The sequence below is a fragment of the Euprymna scolopes genome, chromosome 6, assembly GCF_053919585.1.
Source record: "Euprymna scolopes isolate OS-2025 chromosome 6, ASM5391958v1, whole genome shotgun sequence".
NCBI lineage: Eukaryota > Metazoa > Mollusca > Cephalopoda > Sepiida > Sepiolidae > Euprymna > Euprymna scolopes.
Window position 1 is genome coordinate 4,999,878 of NC_136487.1, and position 21,331 is coordinate 5,021,208.

General features: G+C 36.2%; 1 protein-coding gene across 1 annotated transcript in view; it reads right to left on the reverse strand.

The window, feature by feature from the left end:
* Positions 1–4,541: 4,541 nt before the first annotated feature.
* LOC145277475 (protein APCDD1-like) overlaps positions 4,542–21,331 on the reverse strand; it is a 337,756-nt gene continuing 320,966 nt past the window's right edge. The window contains exon 4 of the mRNA XM_080128839.1: positions 4,542–5,755. Coding sequence (XP_079984965.1) covers positions 4,670–5,755 — 1,086 coding nt within the window. The 3' untranslated portion in view covers positions 4,542–4,669. The remainder of the gene's footprint in view (positions 5,756–21,331) is intronic.

The following is a 21,331-nucleotide window of genomic DNA, read 5'->3' on the forward strand; positions in this document are numbered from 1 at the left end:
AGGAACAAAAATGGAAAAATGCGACTCGTTTTCTTACAGTTGACGAAAAAGACATTTATTTATAGTACTTTCCAAAATAACGCATTGCATCTTGTATTAAAAGTTTCTTAGTTCACCAACTAGTTGACAAAACTCTGCCGTGTCGAACAGCTGCTTCTCCTTCTCATGCGTCGACATGCCTGCTTGTTCTGTTGCTACGCGGGTTTCAAATCTCTGAAGGTGGCTCGTCTTCGTCCCTTGTCTCGTTACGCTTTTTTTTTATCTTACTTTTTATTTCTGCTGTTCTGTCTTCAGTTCGCCCAACAACACACCGCAGTCCGACCATTTTTTATGCAAAGTTCAAATTCCATCTTGTTTATAAAGTTTCTTTTCACACTGATTTGTGCTTTCAAATTCTCTGGTCGCTCACCTGGTTCCTCGCTGTTGCCGCACCCGTGCTTTTTAATCGCTTGCCTTCCACGCGCATCCATTTCTCTCCGCTTTTCTTTTTCTTCTCTTCCTCCCTTGTAACATCAGCATTCAAGATACGTTCGAATGTCATTATTTTATTGTTACATTGTACAATACACTTGTTATACTTTACTCGGTTTGTTTATTTTATACTGATTTTTATTCCCTTAGGAATACATCAGATTGGTAACGAAGGATTCGAGTACGAAATCACGTATAATCTACAAGAGATTAACGGATGAGGATTCAACTTCGAACTTTGCACAGAATCTGTATAAGATTGGTAACTGAAAAAACAATCGCAGGCTTGCGAGAAATCTATACAACCGATTTGACGAAAGAGAATGAGCTTTCAGCACGTCTCAATTTAGCTTTTCTATCACCGTATTAGTTGGACAACGGAGAAATTTTTGTTAAATTGAACTATACCATTCTAATCTAGTCGGCGATATGACGTGCAAAATAAATTGGATTCACTTTAAAAAAGGATTTTAGCATACCCGAAAGTATAACAAAGATTTGAATTGTTGAAAAGAAATCCATAACGAATGAAAAAATTTAGGTAAGTAGTTTTTGGCTTCATTTAAGGTAAAAAAAAAGTAAAACTAGCTTGTCTTACCAAAATAATTTAATTATAATCGGTCAACTGTTTGGTTCCATTTCGTATTACATGTACATATATGTGTTTTATATTGAAGATGGAACAATTAACGGAATTGACAAAAACGCTAGACGACGCAGTACAACATCAGTTTTTACAGCAACAAGAAATGTACCAGACAGAACCAATAGTCAGTCAGATGTGCAGACAGATTGGGAAACAGCAAGACATTTGACAAAACATATTTTTAAAGCAAGGCGGACAAGAACAAGTTTCGAACACAATTTTCTGCAGAGGGCATAGCGAACTCGCTGCCAGAATTTAGATATAATCATGAGACAAGGATTAATTTTTCTGCGTACTTTAAAAGGTACGAAATAATTTTTGCAAAAGATGTCAATCATGGTCCGATAAAGTAATAATTGTGTTAATTCTACAAAAGTTAGGAGCTAACGAAAACATGAAATATACGAATTATATTTTGACAAATAAACCGGAAGAGATATCCTTGGAAGAAACTGTAGAAACATTATCCAAAATGCTTGAAGAAAAGGATAATTTAGTTCATACCAGACATAAATGTTTGAACATGATTATGAAATACGAAGAAAATTACTTAACATACACCGGAAAGTAAATATCCAGTGTGAACGGTTCAAACTTAGAGACCCGACGGAAGACATGTTTAAGTGTTTGTACGGATTGACATCGAATAAGGATAAAGTGATTCCGTCGAAGAAACTGACAATGTTAGAACAAGATAATATTACAGGAATATCGGAGGAATGCCAGAAATTAATACCAGATGGGATCACATATGTATTGAAGAAAAAATGCTTCCCGAATTAATAAAAATTAAGCGTGACTACAACGAAAGAAAGGAAAAGAACCTTATAAAAGAATGGAAAAAGAACATTATGAAAGAATGGAAAAAGAACATTATGAAAGAATGAAAAAAGAACATTATGAAAGAAACGTTTGCTGCATAGCATGTGTGATTTTGAACTGAATTATGAGTAGATGTTATTTTAGGACCAAGATTTGTTTCGAATGTGCTCAGATGGGTCATAAGGCTTCAATGTGTAAAAAGAAGAATTTTCAAAAGTCAGATAAATACAGTTTTATCGAAAGTTACGAAAAATAACAGAAAAAGAAAATATGTTGACATGAAAGTTAATGGCCGAAATATTACTTGCTTGCTGGATACAGGGAGCGAAATTTCTACAATTGACAAAACTACATGGAAAAAAGATAGGGAGCCCTGAATTACGGAATACAGGAAAAATAACAAAGGGGTATTTCGGGAAGTAAACTAAAATTCAAAGGAGAATTCGATGCTAAAGTAACATTCAACAACAAAAGGCATAGAACGAACATTTATATCAAATTTGTTAATAATTTTATTTAATAATTTTATTTAATAATTTTATTTAATAATTTTATTTAATCTAAGGGAAAACGAGTTTTGTAAGAGGTTAAATGCGCCGAGCATAAGAAAGTTAAACCAGACTAAAAAAAATGTTAAAGATTTAAAAAAGAAAATTTAATAATTTTTTCTGACAAATTTGATTGTTCATGTACGAAGAGTGATAGAAGATTCGAACGTAAAACCAATATTTAACCTAAAAAGAAAGGTTGCATTTTTTATCATTATAAACGATAGACAACAAATTACAGAGATTAGAAAAATAGAGAGTAATTAGTAAAATAGATTATTCTCAATGGACAGCACCTACACTACGCAAAAAAAAAGAAAGAAAAATAATCAAATAATTGTCTGCCCGGGTTTCTCAACCGGTCTAAATGAATGCCTGATAGATCATTCATATCCACTTCCCACACCGGAAAAGATATTTTCAAAATTGAATTGAGGCAAAGTTTTATCGAAAACTGATTTGTCAGAAGCGTATACACAAGTCAAAGTAGAAGATAGCATTAAGTATTTAACCATTAACACACATCGAGTGTTATATAGATTTCAAGAGTTTGCTTTTCGGTTTGAAAGTAGCACCAAAATATTGCCACTTGGAACGTAAGAGGGTACGATTTAGGATTGTGTATAACTAGAAGCTGTGGAGAGCTGAATAGATGTTTGTTCACATATAAAAATTCTACATTTTAATACAGTCATGGAAGCAAGAAATAGAGAGAGCATTCCAAAGGCTAGCAGTCCGAAGGTATATACAATTATTGTCGAAAGCTTTCTAGTATCTAGTGACCTCTGCAGAAAAGGGGTAGAATTTTGCTGCTTGTCGGTTTAGTTGGTGGTATGTATGTCATACACGAGGTATGAGTGCATTCGAGCACATTCTATGTAAGTACTTGCAGAACAGATATACGGATGCTACATTGCTGTTTTTGTTAACTTAAAAAAAAATAATCATCAGCTGATAGGACTTTCATTTGCAAGTTAACAAAGGATAGTCGAAAGCTCGAACAAGAAAAGAAAAAAAAAGTTCAATACAACAATATGTCGTTTGTGAAATGTTTATTCACGTTTGACTTAAAGTTGGGAAATATTGATAAGCAGGTAAAAGAGAACAGTACATCTATTTTATTCAGTAGAATATATATATATACATACATATACGCCAGTGTATAAGAATTTATGCGTGTTTGTGTGTTTTCTGTTTTCATTTAAATCTCCCTTAGTGAGATTAAACATCATACACTTGCATTGTTAATGTAACGCATATTGAGGTATATTTTCACATCATATATTTGTTTTTTTATGTCTTGTTTCATATATATATATATATATATATATATATATATATATATATGTGTGTGTGTGTGTGTGTGTGTGTGTGTGTGTGTGTGTGTGTGTGTGCATGTTTATATATATATAGACATATGCATATATATATATTAATATATATTAATATATATATATTAATATATATTAATATATATATAATGATATATATATTAATATATATGTATATTAATATATATATTAATATATATATAAATATATATATGTGTGTATGTGTGTTTTTATGTGCTAATCATGGTGATTTTCGACAGTATATTATATGTTTCACTATGCTTTGTTGAGGATCTATTATGTAACAGTTAGTTTTGTCCAAGAATATATGAATACAACCACAAAGTCAAGTAAAAAAAATCTCGTACGGGATTAAAACGTGTACTGCGGCAAGGAAGAGGACCTGCAACGGTGTCGTTTTAATCTCGTCAATAACGGGTCAAGCGGTTTGCAAACGCGCAGTAAAGAATATTCTTTATCACATCCAGTTTCTTTAAGCGTTGGCCATGTTGTCAAATGGTTAAGACAACAGCTGTGACGGATAGTCTTAGAATGATGCGCGAATCCCATTTTTCTCTTTGTAATAGTTCTTATTTATTCTCAGATGGTGGACTAAACTTACCGTATGTTGTATGTATCATTCACGCGAACAGAACGTCAATAAAAGCAGCGTCACACACGTATATATATATATATATATATATATATATATATATATATATATATATATATATATATACGTGTGTGTGTGTGTGCGTGCGTGTGTGTGTGTGTTAATATTATTTTTACAATAATTGTCTTTGTAACAAAGTTTTTATACGTACATACATACACGTATTTATTAAATTCATTTATTTTTTATTTACACCAAGTCCAAAATAACATCCAGTAAATATGACAACGATAAATATAATATTGGAAACTGAACGCGCTGTCACGTGCTTGAGATTAAGGTAGTCCGAGGAATCGGTGATGCAGATGACAGCCATCGTCGTGAGTACTGAGGTAATGAACGAAAGAAAAGTGTGCCCCGCCGTGGATGCGCAAGTTTTGGTCCCCGTAGCGGAAGAATGCGCTCTTTCGAAGTTTAACAACTGGATGAGCGGTTTCGCCTCGCCCATTTGTGGGACCCGGCGACGCTGCCAGATGCTTCCTGGCGCTGTCAAGGCTGAGGACATAGACTTGGAGACAAACGGCCCAGAAGAGCGCGAAGACGAAGAGGATGAGAAGAAGGAAGATAAAGAGGCAGACGAATAGAGAGATCCCGAATGGGAATCAGAAGCTGAAGATGAAGATTTCGGTTGTACTTCTGGTGCTGGATCATTCTTGCAGTTTCTCAATGGATGCTGAAATGATGTAGGGTAATAGCGACTCTTAGGTCCGCTATAAACCACGCGCTGTCCAATATAAAGCAGATTCTTGTCTGGTTCTACGACCGTTTTCAAAGTTTCGGGAACCACATTAGGAAGCTTTATGCTCAGAGGTGTACATCCGTGGGTCGGTGTCACGTCCTGTTCCGTTCCAATTTTCCAAGAGCCAGGAACGCCACACACGGAGCCATTATACATGTTCAAATTTTCGCTAATGCTTCTGTGCTCGGGCGTAATTTTGAGACGTTGTACACTGAACTTGTAATTGGCTGCCCCTTCAATGCTGGACGTCGATTTCATTTTCACGTACTTGCCCTCGGCCACCAAGGTGAAACTTGGTTCCCGACAGTACGGGTCTCGGTAATAGCGGTAAGTTCCACCCCAACGTTTCTCGTCATGTTTGAAAGTGAGATGACGAGTAAGAAACATGCCTCGGGGTCGGGTTTCGCAAATAATGCTTACCCAATCACCAGATACATGTACAGGGCTGTGATGGGCTCGGGGTAAAATTGGTGGGTGCCGTGGATCAGCTGTTGAAACCTGTCTACACAGCTTACATAGGGGATCCTGCAATTATATAAAAAAAAGAGAAAAACTGCGTTAGTTTGAAAAAGCGTATTTATTGTTTTTCTTCTCCTGTTCGAAATTGGTTAGATATTTTTTTTTCTTAAAATCTAATCCGACTCGATTATTTTACGTTTTTACTCTCTTTCTCTCTCTCTCTCTCTCACACACACACACACACACACACACACAAACACACACACACACACACATATATATATATATATATATATATATATATATATATACATACTAGCATGTGTGCTCGGCGTTGCCCAGGTGTTTGAAGATATATGCTGAACAAAAAAAAACAAAAAAAAACAAAAAAAAACGATCAATTTTTTTAACTTTGACCTCTATTATGGCCCCTTAATTTATCGTTTTGGGCTCAAATCAAGTTATTAAGTTTGATCCATGTCAAAGGAACCTATATCTAAACTTTCAAGTGTTTAGATCCAAAATTGTCGGAGGAGTTTGGTAGAGTTCTCAAAGGTCAAATCGTTGAACTTTGACCCCTTAACAGCCAAATTTCTGGTCGAAAAGCGATCACATTGATTTTCCCAAATCTCAGTACACTGCATATCAAATTTTGAGTCTGTGGACTAAAAATTATTGCGTAGGGAAATGTACACAGACACACACACAAACATATAGACACACAGACACGTTCACTTATATATATATATATATATATATATATATATATATATATATAGAGAGAGAGAGAGAGAGAGAGAGAGAGAGATAGAGAGAGAGAGAGAGAGAGAGAGAGAGAGACATACATAAATCTGTGTGTATAAAAATAATTAATGAAGTTAAATAAACTTTTTCTGATCATCCAATAAATTAAAAACCATTCTATGAAAGCCAGATCCCATAATTTTATTATACGACACCTGTACACATTGAAACACGCTTATCACAATATTCTTATGTGGATATATATTAAAAAAAACCTTGTGACATATTTCCATTCTATGGAGGTCAGATGCAAACGCAGACTTCATAATTTTATTATACTATATTTTTCAAACTGAAACAAAATTATCAAAATATACTCACGTGGAGAGATATGAAAAGTCTTTGTTAATGTGTGTGGCATATTTCCATTCTATGGAGGCCAGTCGCGAATGCAGACTCCAAAGTATTATTATACCATCCCGGTTCAAGCTAAAACATATCAAATTATTTTTATGCGCATCTATATCAGAAACCCTTGTAAAAGATTTTGATTTTAGTTTTTTTACTTCCATCCTTTGGGGACCGGCCACCTACGCAGACCCAACAATTTTAATAAACGACTCCTGTCCAAAATGTATCATACCCATTTTTGCGCCATAATACCTCTTCTATCATTGTATGTGGTTGGTTTAGTATGATAGAAAACCATGTAGGATACTATTTGTGTACACACACACACACACACACACACACACACACACACACACACACACACACATATATATATATATCGCCAACCTAATAGGCCCTGAACTATCATCTAAGCTTCAGCCTCTGTCCTATCGACGAAATGTAGCATCCCTCTGCCTGTTCTACAAGTACTTTAACTGTGAATGCTCCGACGAACTGCAAGCACTTTTACCCCCTCGACGTAAATACCCCCAACAAACCCGCCAAGCAGCTAAATCCCACCCCTTCACAGTAGAGATCCCTAGATATAAGAGAGCCTTCTACTCCAGCAGTTTCTTCCCCGGAACCGCTAGACTTTGGAATTCCCTTCCAGGTTCCTGCTTCCCAAACTGTACTGACATGCAGAAGTTCAAGTGTAACGTGAACCAACATCTTGCTGCCCAACTCCCCACATAGTACCCCTGTAGGTTATGTCCCTGATAGTAGCCCCTTACATCAAAGTGGCAATGTGCCTTGTTTGGGGTGAAAATATAATATATATATATATATATATATATATATATATATATTAATAATTATTCTAATAAATAATTATATATATATATATATATATATATATATTATATTATATTATATTATATTATATTTTAACCCTGAACAAGACACATTGCCACTTTGATGTAGGGGGATACTATCAGGGATATAAGCTGCAGGGATTCTATGTGAGAAGCTTTACAGCAAGATGTCTGTTCAGATTACACTTGAACATCTGCATGTCAGTACAGTCGGGGAAGCAAGAACCCGAAAGGGAATTCCAAAGTCTAACACCTCTAAGTAAGAAACTATCAGAGTGGAAGATTTTCTAACATCCATAAATCTTTACTGTGTTTGTTGCTTGTCGGGTTTGTCAGGAGTATTTACGTCGAGGAGGTTCAAGGGGTTGTAGTCCGTCGGAGCACCCACCATTAAAATACTATTAAAATAGGCGGAGGAATGCAACATTTCGTCGAGGGGACAGTAGCTGAAGCTTAGATGACAGTTCAGGACCTATCAGGTTGGCAACTCTCTTTTGAACCCTGTCCATGAGTGAAAAATTAGTAGCAGATGAACCAGCCCAAATGTGCGCCAAAGAACTGACCCATTAAATTATCGACCCATTAGCCTCCTCCCTCTTTCCGCCAAATATTTTAGTCCATAATTAATCAAGCTGTAGTCCACCACCTTACAGTTGCTAAACTTCTGTCAGACCAACAATATGGATTTATGCAAGCTCGTTCAACTACAGATATTCTAACTGTAATGTCTGAACATATATACCATGCACTAGATAAGGCAGGGGAATATAAGGCGGTAGTCCTAGATATATCTAAGGCTTTTGACAGGGTGTGGCACGATGATCTTCTCATAAAAATCAGCTCCTATGATATTACTGGACGAATACTTAACATAATTAAATCCTTCTTAAATGAGAGAAGAATCCAGGTTGTCCTCGATGGTTGTACATCAAAACAATATGATATTAATCCGTGTGTAACTAAAGGGTCTATCCTTGTTCCTTTATTATTCCTAATATTCATAAATGACCTCCCTGATAAAATTGTCTCTGAGATGGGTATATTTGCTCACGACACCACGCTCTATAACAGGCACGAGAGGAAAATGAATGAACACATATCTAAGGAAATGACGGAAACACTAGATGAGGACCTCCAATCTGTAGTGGAATAGGGTTAAAAACGGATGGTAACGTTCAATGATGCCAAGACTAAGCCCGTATCATTCAATAATTACAAGAAACCTTCTTAACCAACAATAGCTATGGCTAAAGATACATTACCCGAAAGTACTTCGTTCAAACTCCTCGGCTTAACGTTCACAGGGAACAAGAGTTAAAACAGATACACCGAGGGCACTGCCGCCTCTGCTGCGAGAGAGGTGGGATCTCTCTATCGCGCTAGAAATTACTCACGCCTGAAAGTATCCTGTACATCTACAAGGCCATCATCCGCCCATGTATGGAGTACTGTTGTCACATTTGGTTTGGTGCATCTGCTACTAGTCTCTCACTCCCCGACAGGTTTCAAAAAAGAGTCGTCGACCTAATTAGTTCCGAACTGTCAGCTGGGCTTCAGCCAGTGTCCCATCCACGAAATGTTGCATCCATCTGCCTGCAAGTATTTTACTAGTAAATGCTCCGACGAACTACAAGCACTTGGTACCCCCTTGACGTAAATAACCCCAACAAACCCGATAAACAGCAAAATTACACTCCTACACAGTGGAGAACTTCAGATGCCAGAAAGCTTTTTACTCTAATAGTTTCTTCCACAGAACTGCTGGACTTTTAAATTTTTTCCGGGTTCCTGCTTCCCCGACTGTACTGACATGCAGAAGTTCAAGTGTAATTCGAACAGACATCTTGCTGCTCTACTCCCTACATAGTATCCCTGCAATCATGTCCCAGATAATAGCCCCCTACATCATAGTGGCACTGTACCTTGTTTGCGATTAAAAAAAAGATTAATAATCTATAAGTGGCTAACGGTGGACAATAATACAGAAATGATCAATCACAATAAATACATTCGTGTTTTTTTATTTTATTTGTCTTTCCTCTACTATACGAACTTAATAAAAAATTCGAAAATTACTATCCTGAATCTAATTTTTTCCGGATGATAAATTTAGTCCCAGCCGTTTCGACAAGTAGTTCGGGATTTTATCTGTAGACCACGTGGGTTTATCTGGTTGGTTCGTTGGTTGGTTGGTTGGTTTTGTTTTACGGCATATCAACCCTTTTGGGGTTATTTAATACCGAATCTAAAGATTTTGAAGAAATTTTTTTTAATAGAATATATTTGTTGTTTTCAAGTCGGTTTCTATTTAATCCGTGGTTGGGACCCAAACAGGTACTACCACTCCGTGTCAGAGTGGACCTGGGAGCAATGGTAATTAAAGGGTGGCTCCACACCTCCCAAAGTCCGCAAGCTGGCGCCTCAGCATTGGATATTGTTTAAGGTCATATCCAGGACCGGGATTGATCTGGAAATTTGTCAAGATTTAACAAACTTAAATATAAATATAAAGTCTCATTTTTTTCTGGCATACTTACGATTTACTATACTATATTACATTTAAACTCATGCATGCCGATACAGTTAGAGAAACAGAAATCAGGAAGGGAATTCCAAAGTCTAGCTATTTTAGGGAAGAAGCTATCAGAGTAGAAGGTTGGTATCTAGTGAACTCTACGGTGAAGAGGGAGAATTTTGTTGCTAAATGTTTTTTTGGGGGGGGGGTGCGCCGAAGGAGCTAGAAGAGAAGTTCATCCGAGCACGTCCAATTTAACAAATTGCCAAACAGGCATAGGAATACAACATTCTGGAGATGAAACGGGTTTTAGTATAGTTGACAGCGCGTGACCCTGGCTAAGAGACAAGAAAAGATGAAACCGGTTTTAGTATAGTTGACAGCGCGTAACTCTGGCTAAGAGACAGGAAAAGATGAAACGGGTTTTAGTATAGTTGACAGCGCGTGACCCTGGCTAAGAGACAAGAAAAGATGAAACGGGTTTTAGTATAGTTGACAGCGCGTGGCCCTGGCTAAGACATAAGAAAAGATGAAACGGGTTTTAGTATAGTTGACAGCGCGTGACCCTGGCTAAGAGAAAGGAAAAGATGAAACGGGTTTTAGTATAGTTGGCAGCGCGTGACACTGGCTAAGAGACAAGAAAAGATGAAACCGGTTTTAGTATAGTTGACAGCGCGTAACTCTGGCTAAGAGACAGGAAAAGATGAAACGGGTTTTAGTATAGCTGACAGTGCGTGACCCTGGCTAAGACATAAGAAAAGATGAAACGGGTTTTAGTATAGTTGACAGCGCGTGACCCTGGCTAAGAGACAAGAAAAGATGAAACGGGTTTTAGTATAGTTGACAGCGCGTGACCCTGGCTAAAAGACAAGAAAAGATGAAACGGGTTTTAGTATAGTTGACAGCGCGTGACCCTGGCTAAGAGACAGGAAAAGATGAAACGGGTTTTAGTATAGTTGACAGCGCGTGACCCTGGCTAAGAGACAAGAAAAGATGAAACGGGTTTTAGTATAGTTGACAGCGCGTGACCCTGGCTAAAAGACAAGAAAAGATGAAACGGGTTTTAGTATAGTTGACAGCGCGTGACCCTGGCTAAGAGACAGGAAAAGATGAAACGGGTTTTAGTATAGTTGACAGCGCGTGACCCTGGCTAAGAGACAAGAAAAGATGAAACGGCTTTTAGTATAATTGACAGCGCGTGACCCTGGCTAAGAGACAAGAAAAGATGAAACGGCTTTTAGTATAATTGACAGCGCGTGACACTGGCTAAGAGACAAGAAAAGATGGAACGGGTTTTAGTATAGCTGACATCGCGTGACCCTGGCTAAAAGACAAGAAAAGATGAAACGGGTTTTAGTATAGTTGACAGCGCGTGACCCTGGCTAAGAGACAGGAAAAGATGAAACGGGTTTTAGTATAGTTGACAGCGCGTGACCCTGGCTAAGAGACAAGAAAAGATGAAACGGGTTTTAGTATTGTTGACAGCGCGTGAGCCTGGCTAAGAGACAAGGGAAGACTAGTCGTGATGCACTAAACCAAACGTGACAATAATACCCCTATGCATGAGCGAATGGTATCTCTAGATAAAGGATACTCTCAGGTTTGAACAATTTTCCAGCTCGATTGAGGAAGCGCACCTGCTTTGCGGACGTCTAGTCAATGTCCTCACTATTTGTTCCAGTTCATGTTGGCTGTGAAGGTTAATCCCAGGAATTTAAAAGAAGAGATCTGATGAAAGGTTTTATTAGTCATAAATATTGGGGTGAATCTTATTCACCGAGAAAAACGAACGCAAAAAATAGGCAAATTCTATCAGAATAAATGCTCAAACGAATAATTAAAAAATGTTAGATTCAATCAACAGCACGAGATTCGAAATAGTTGCAATGAAACCAAAATATATTTACGTTCCACGAAATGTAAACTAATGAAAGTTTTAGTGTGAAATTCTTCATTTTTCACCTTCGCTATTTAAAAAAAAATGGTGATTCAGTATTTGTATTATTTGGATTCTTCAGTTTACTGTTCTCATTTTGAGTGTTATTATAAACGCTGACCTTATTCAGGTGTATCTCGTAGAACTCAGTAATCTGCACTGAATTCTGAATGGGACCGTTTTATTTAATGCACACTATGCAGCATGATCTCGTTCCGTCCGCCATGACTAGATCGTTCGAGTGGATTAAGTAGTTGGTAAAATTCATTTGTAAAGTTATATTCTTCTGGAGGTTGAAGGGTTAATCCTCAAAATATAGTTGAGAATTACTTATGACTTCTACCCAGTCGGTATATCTGTCTATTCCATTTTCTCGAAAACTACTAAGTCGATCTAACTGAAATTTTGTATGTACCTTTGATAAAAGTTGCAGCAAACTAATGTTATAGTGTCTGTTTACAGCACAATTAGTGATTAATAGGGATCAGTCACGAAAATACCACATATATTTTCACTTTTTCTTGGAAACTATCGGCCGATGTGAGTGAAATTTTGTAGGGACCTTTGTTATCGTAAGATGTAGCCAATTAAGTATAATCATAGTTGTTCAATACACAGGTTAATAGAGGTCAGTAATTAATGCAAATCACGACCACAAATTTAACAATATTCAACGATCAATGTTTCATAAAGAACTTTTAAGTCAACGGGCCATAACTTTTGCTCGTTTGCAACAGTCTAAAACGTCTAGTATAAATATAAATACGATGGCAGGCCTGATGCCGACTGTGTTGTCAGAACAGATTATGCAGCATCCGTGTAATCCTTTTTTTTTTTTCGCCTATCACCGAAGGCTATTTGCTTTTTGCCAATATCTCAAACAGGTGGCGATGCCTAAACTCGTCGATGTACGAATGCGTTAACCTATACATACCATCAAGGGGTCAAAACTTTCAGTTAATCTCATTACTGAGCATAATGAAAGAAAAACTCACATTTTTATAAAGGAAAAATAATAAAAAATAAATAAAAACAAGAAAGAATAAAACAAGAAAGAAAATAACGTTTTTGAATTTTTGAGATGAGGATTAGTTATTCGTATCATTTGGATTCATCGGACTATTGTTCTCAACTTGACTGTGATTTTCATAACATTTCGGTCGATGAAACCTCCAACCTTCTTCAGGTGTATCTTATTGAAAAATGGTTGTGTACTTGGAAAAATCAATTGTGAAAATGATATTCTCTTGGGGGTTGATGGTCCAATTCTCAGTGTTGGCGACCGAACGTTAATATTGCGAATTACTTAGAGCTTCTATCCAGTCATGGCTGACGGAACAAGAGCATAATACTCCCGTGATCTAAATAAAGGGTTCTGTTCGAAATTCTGTCCAAATTCACGAGTTCAACAAGACACACCTGGAGAAGGTCGGAGGTTACATCGACCAAAACGTTGTGAAAATCATACTCAAGATGAAAACATTAGTCTAATGAATCCAATTTCAAAGAAAGAAAATGTAGAAATAACGTAAGAAATTCCGAACGCTAACAAAGATGAAGAAAGAAAGAATAAATCAATGAAGTTAAAATCGAATAATATGAAATAAAGAAAGAGATAAAGAATAAAATAAAAAAGAATGAAAGAAAACTAAAATAAAAGAACGATGGAAAGAAACGGAGCAAAACATAAGATTAAAATAGAAATAAAATAACAAAACAAATAAAATAAAAATTTATATTAATTCTAGTGTTTTATCTTTTTTTCACTTGAAACATGGCGTATTGCTACTTGGAACGTAAGGGACTACTATTTTGAATTGTGTCTAACAGGGGAGTGTGGACAGTTGCGCAGCGAGATATCTGTTCAGATTACAGTTATACTTCTGCAGACTAGTAGAGTCAGGGAAGCACGAAGCAGGAAAGGAATTCCAAAGTATCGCAGGCCGAAGGAAAAATCTACCATAGTAGAAAACTTTTCGGCATCTATGGGCTTCAACAATATTAAGGTGAGATTGTGCTGCTTATTGGATGAGTCGATATTACGTCGAGGTGGAACAGGTGCTGAGAGTGCATTAGAGTATATTGCAGTAAAGTAAAACAGGCGCATGAATGCAACACTGCGGCGATGAGGCAGAGGTTTGAACTTTCCCGATAGTGCTGAACCTATAAGATTTGAAACTCTCTCTTTGGGCCCTGTTTAAGAATGAGAGTCTTGAGCAGTAATTCATCCAAAATTGGCGCAGTTTTCTTTGCATATGAAAAACAAAATGTCCACACAATTCATGTTTGTTTCAGTTTGTTGTAATAAATAAACAGGTTTAGTTGAAAAGTTAGAGTTCTTATCTAGAATTTTCCTTAGATTAGAAAAAAAAGAAAACAAAAATCTCTATACTTACCTCTGATGAAATGAAAATATCATATTAAAAAAATACACGTAAATTGATGACGTAGAATATATTTTTCGTTTCGTAAAAGTTACCTAAGTCATACAGATTTTCTTTATTTTTGTTTTTGAAATAATATTTTAGGGATATTCTGTCCAGGAACCAAAGCTATTAACTACAATTTATATAAAAAAAGGTAGTTATTTCCCACACTGAGAAATGTGAGACAAGGGCCGGAAAACTCAGCGTCTTCGAGGTGGGCATTCTGATCCTTCAAAAGATACCTGAGCAGTCCCATTGGCATTCCCAGTAGAGATGGCGTAAGCGATTAGCAATAAACTAACCCCTTCTCAAAAAGAGAAGGCAAAGCTTGAAAGGATAGACCTCCTAAAACTACACAGGGTCAGCAACATACCGCAATCGGTAGGGAAAAATTCATTACAAGAATAGTCTACTCTCTTAATTTGGGTGCCAAGGGGAAAAATGTTCGGTTTGTAGACGAATTATGTATAAAAAACAAAAATAGGAAAACCTCTACATATTCAAAATATACACTATCTCGTGTTCTCTCTCTCTCTTTCTCTCTCTTTCTCGTTCTCTCTCTCTCGCTCTCTCTCTCTCTCTCGTTGTATCTTTCTCACTTTTAAAAACAATCCGAAAAGCAACAACTCCGCTTTTTCGTAATTCTATCCTAAGACTTCACTTGCCCCACTCCCACACCTGCCTCAATGGAGCCTCTCCGTTGTTCGAGCGCTCCAGACTGCGCGTGGGCGGTTGTTCGGTCTCTTCAAATTCGGATACTTGTCGGTTCGATGGGCATGAACTAAACGAGTTACTGATAATCAAAACTGAATCCTCGCAAAATAGAAACGCGTTCGTTTGGAAGAAAATAGATCATTTTTTTTCCTTTGCTTTCTTTTTGTTTTACCTCTTCCCCCTCTTTCTTTTCTTTCTTTTTCTTTCTTTTCCTTCACCTCTCTTTCTTTTTTCTTTATGTACTTTCTCGCTCCTTTTATTTTCTCTTTTTCCTTACCTTTTCTTTCTGTTTTCACATTTCTCTGTTACTTTTTCTTTCGTTTTGTTTTCTCTCTCTCTCTCTCTCTCTCTCATTTCCTTTCTTTCTGTTTGCTTCATCTCTCTCCCTCCCTCTCTTTCCAGTGGCGATAACAGTCACATGACAAACGGATAAAGAAAAAAAAAAAAAAAAAAAACGACAAATAACAGGAAAACATCGTTAATCGTTTTTTCCCCAGTCGAATGCCTACGAGAGCGTTCATTTTGAAACTAAAAAAACACCTACAAAAGGAAAAAAAAAAAATATCACAATAGTGCCGGGGCCCATGTCCCTACCCCCGATAACTATGATACGGGGAACTCCACTGGATGACTACCTTTTGTAAACAAAGAAATGTGTCAATTGTTTTTAATAGTTGATGGCGCTGGTGAAATAGACTGTCCTGCATTCGATTCCTGTCCGTTTCATAGGATCTCTTTCAATCGGGTCGTTCTAACGCGGTACTTTCCGTGAGTACTCGAACGATCCATTTAACTAATGCCGACAAAACAGGTTGAAACAAAAAGAATTATTGTAAATTATTGCTTAACACGTACTGCTACTTTATTCACCAAAAATTCAAGCAATTTTTCAATTTTAATCCCCTTCTCCTCCTCCCCCTCTTTCTTTATTTAGACGTACATTTGGCGTTAATGACTCTGCAGAAATATTTAAAGATGGCGGAACTAAAAGAAAACACAATTGCAATTTCTCTTTCGATTTTTGGATTGGTTGCCTGCTCTAGTTTGGAATCCCCCATGATGTACGGGAAGGAAGCTTCATATACCTCCATGGAGTGTCTTAGTCCACAATACGTTGTAGTATATATTGCACTGTAGAGAATTTACTGTTGATTTTATAAACTATCTGGAAATAATTGCTTCACTTAAAGTTTAAATTAAAAAAGTTAAGTATCATGTTTCAAATGTACACTAAACAAAACTATTAACAAATTCCTAATGAACCGCCCCCTTAAGTAAACACTTCATCAAATCTCCACACTAATGTAATGTACTTGCAATAACCCTTATCCCTGAGTGGCTTCCGGGCCTTGATAAGTGGTCATCACTGTGTAAAAAAAAAAGCAGCAAAATCCCACCCATTCTCTGTTGAAATCACTAGATGAGAGAATGCCTTCTATTCTAATAGTTCTTTCAATCAGATTGTTAGACTTTGGAGTCCCCCCCCGTTTCGTGCTTCCCTAACTGTAGTACTCTGCAGAAGTTGAAATGTAATATGAACAGACATCTCGCTGCTTAACTCTTCACAGTCCCATGTTACATTCGATCACAAATAGTAGCTTCCTTACGTTCCAAGTGTCAAAATGCCTTGTTTGCGGGTGAAAAGGAATATTTCAAAAACTAAAAAAAATAACTACGTTTTGATACTTTTTTACGTCGGAGGCAGAAACGTTCGATATCGGCTGTACGCGATCGCTCGGTCCTCGGATTACACTTCCTTTAACCATCTCCACCGTCTTTACACCGATGACCACAAAAGCGATAAAACGTGTATGTTATGGAATTCGAATAATTTACTGACGGCGACTTTCAACTCCTTATCATTTGTATTTAAACGGGAAAGCTTCCTATCATTTTCCCATGTTCTTAACGTCGAAGACAAAAGCACCGACGATTTGATAAAGTACACTTGATGAACACTTGCCGCTGTCCTCCTTCGTAGTTACCGATAAAACGCAAACAAAACGCAGTCTTTTGATAAGAGCGCCGAACTCGCTATCGCTAAACGATCATTGTCAGGTTCCCTCGTTCTAATTGTGTACACAGACTAACAGGCAAAAACCGGCGTTGCCAGGGAATGAGGATTCGTCTGCTCCCACCATACTTTTTTTGTCGTTTTCATATCTGTAATTTTCAAATTATAAATGAAACACAGTAACACGTTTTCTTTGCTGTTTTTAGATGTCCCGTACGAATGCAGGTCACTCAAACATATTGCGAAACACACACAGCGTATATAAATCTATATATAAATACGCTAAGGTAATCTCATGTTCGTACGTACGTTATCACCCTCTACATTTTAAGCTGAGATCGCCGAAACACCGAACACATAATGCTAAAAATATTTATAAATTTCATCTGTCAATGTAGCGACAATCATGAAAAATTATCTTCGTCATCATCGCTTGCATTGACGACTGAATCTTCAAACTCCAAAAGCGTGCCATTTAGAATAAAATGTATTCAGCGCTTATCCATTACGCCACGGGTCCTTAGCGTGAACGATAAAGTATTAAACTAAACTGAGTTCAAGTGAAGGTGCGAAATTGTGAATTACTTAAAACTTCTACCAAGACAGATGAACATGGCTGATGAATTAAGTAAAATGTTTGCTTTGAAATTCTGTACAGGTTCACTTATGAAATTTTATATGGATACATGAAATAATAATAATAATAATAATAATAAGAAGAAGAAGAAGAAGAAGAAGAAGAAGAAGAAGAAGAAGCCGGGAAACAAATTCCTTAATAACCGCAGCACAGGATAACTCGACAGGATCTCGCAAACATGGATAATGGAATGCTTAAAATGTATAGTATACGAAACAGGATCATCAACATGAAAGACAATTCAATGAGAACATAGAGACTGGAATTGACAGATGATGGACAACACATAACAGAAACTAACATACAAAGAGGAATCTTCCAAGGAGACTCACTATCACCATTGCTGTTCATCATAGCCATGATGGCCCTGAATAGTATTCTGAGAAAATGCCAAGCCGGATACAAGTTATCTAATACAGAGGAAAGACAATGAACCATCTAATGTACATGGACGACCTGAAACTTTTTATAGGGACCGGAAAGACACTAATAAACACTACCAGGATCTTCAGCCAGGATATCCATGGAGATAGATATGGAAAGGTGCGTACCACTAGTTACTAGAAAGGAAAAAATGGAGACAACAGAAGACATGGAACTACCAAACCAAACGGAGATGAGGGCCCAAGACGCCTATAAATACTCGGGAGTTCTTGAAGCAGATATCATCAAAGCCACAGAAATGAAAGAGAGAATTGGAAAGGAATATCTCAGGAGAACAAGAAAACTTCTAGAAACTAAATTATATATCAGAAACCTAATAAAACGTATAGATACATAGGCAGTATCACTAGTAAGATACTTAGGACCGTTCATAGGGTGAACCAAAGAAGAACTGAGACAGCTCGGTCAGAAGACCAGGAAACTCATGACGATGCCCAATCCACTACACCCACTGTTGAGTGAAAAAAAAGAAGGCGGGAGAGGACTAATTTGTATATAAAAAAAATCATTGAAAATTTTATATCTATATCATTAATTGCTAGATGAAAGATAATGTTTTTTAAAGTGCACCAAAATGTACATTACATAAAATAAATCCAAGGTAATTTTTTTTATTCAATTAAAATTGAATTTTTATACCTTACTTTGTAAAATTTATAAAAGTGCACGTTGAAGATAAATAAATTTCAAATTGAATCTTATATCTTTATTTATAAAGCCTATAGTAAAAGCATTTTTTTTAACAATTTTCATGCCTCGGATGAAATGCTTTTCTAACTTGTCTCTTATCTTTTTAAAATTATATTTTAAACTTTCCTTCTCTCTATTTCAGTTTGTATTTCTCCTCACACCACAACTCATTTTTGCAACCCCCTCTTTGTACTATTACAGGTCTGAATATTTTCTCTGTTTCAGTTTCTATTTCTCCTTACACCACATCTCATTTTGCAACCCCCTCTTTGTATTATTACAGGTCTGAATATTCTCTGTTTCGGTTTGTATTTCTCCTCACTCCACAACTCATTTTTTTTGCAACCCCCTCTTTGTAATACAGGTCTGAATAATGAGAAAATTTGATTTTTTTAACAAAAAATTTAAAATAATTTTTTAGATTAAACTTTTAAAAACTTCTTTCAGAATAGAAACTCTTTAAAATTTAATAAGGAACATATTTCATATAGGTTTCATTAACAAATATTCGGCACATAAAGAGAAAAATGGAGATGAAAATTTCAAAAGGATTGTATCAATGGTTACGGTCAATAGTAGTCCTTGCCAGCGAATGTCTTTGTTATTGTTATTCTATTATTATTATAATTTAAAACATTTTGTATACTGCTCTTTCGCGCGAGGACTAATATATATATATATATATATATATATATATATATATATATATATATATATATATATTATGGCTATGTAAAGACAAAATTTAAACTTGTTCGAAAACATTATTTATTTAAGATTGTGAAATTAAAAAATAAAAATGAATGTGTCAGCTGACCGGTTTCGAAGTTCGCTCAACAGAGCTAAAATCGAGCTTAATTACGTTTTAAAAAAAAGGGGGAACAATGAATCGGCGATAAAAAAAGTAGGGGGTAATATATGTATAAAAAACAAACAAAAAAAAGAGGGGATGAATTAATTATTAAATAGAAACTAGATTAAGCCCTAAGAGATTCTCTTTTTGTTTGCAAAGAGAAGGTCTCAGAGTCTTAATATATATAGTTTCTAGAATTTTAAGATGGTATATATATATATATATATATATATATATATATATATATATATATATAGAGAGAGAGAGAGAGAGAGAGAGAGAGAGAGAGAGAGAGAGAGATGTGTGTGTATTTGAGTGACCACCGTCGGTATATGAGAGGTAATTTTGTAAGTGTAGTCTCTAGAAACATGAGATTTGATAGGAATGTTTCCCAATATTTGCATAGATTCCTTGGCATAATTATGGTTTCTCGTGAAGAGGTCTACGCAAGAATATGTGTTCTTATCCACCATTCTGTTTACATGAAATCATCGATGAATTGCACATGAATGTGACTTTCGATTATCCTTATGTCTTTTCGCATTTAATAAAATTAATATTAGTAAAATGTACAGTGTTTTTATGGAAGAATATATGCAGCCGATTTATAAGTATAGAAAACCGCCTAATACTTCAGCGTTCATAATCAGCTTTTACGTTTATGTTATTGGCAACTTTCAAAAGTTGTAGCATATGCTCTTCTGTGATTCTATTTATGTTCCCCGACAAATAATGTTAGGAATTAAAAATATAAGAGTAAAAATATATACTAAAATAAATTTAAGTAGTAATAGTATAAGACGTTGTTTAGTAACGTACACAAAAAGAACTAAGAACATTACGCCTGAAAGTATCCTGTACATCTACAAGGCAACCATTCATACATTGAGTATTGTTGCCACATTTGGGTTGGTGCATCTGCTACTAGACTCACTCCATTACAGTGCTCTAAAGAGTCGCTAGTCTAATAGGTCTAGTAAGTGTTGCAATATTTTGGATTTGTAATGGCGGTATGGTCCGTCAAAGGTGAGAGATTGTGTTCTTAAACACTGCTGATAGGAACTGACGAATCAAATTAATTCATGTTCTGCTCTCAGCCAATCAGAAACCAGAATTGCTCCGTAAAAATTAAATCTTTTTAGCATTGTAGCACAAAAACTTTTTGGGTAAAAACGAGAAAGATCTTTTCTTCTTTGCTTGCAAAATTATGTCCAGTTCGACGAAATGTTACATCTGTGCTTACTTTACAAGTGTTTTAATGGAAGATGCTCAGACGAACTCCAAACCGTTGTACCACCTCGACGTTAATACCCCAACTAACCCGACAGGCAGCAAAACCCCACTCATACACTGTAGATATCTTTAGATGCCGGAAAACCTTCTACTAAAATAATTTCTTCCCTC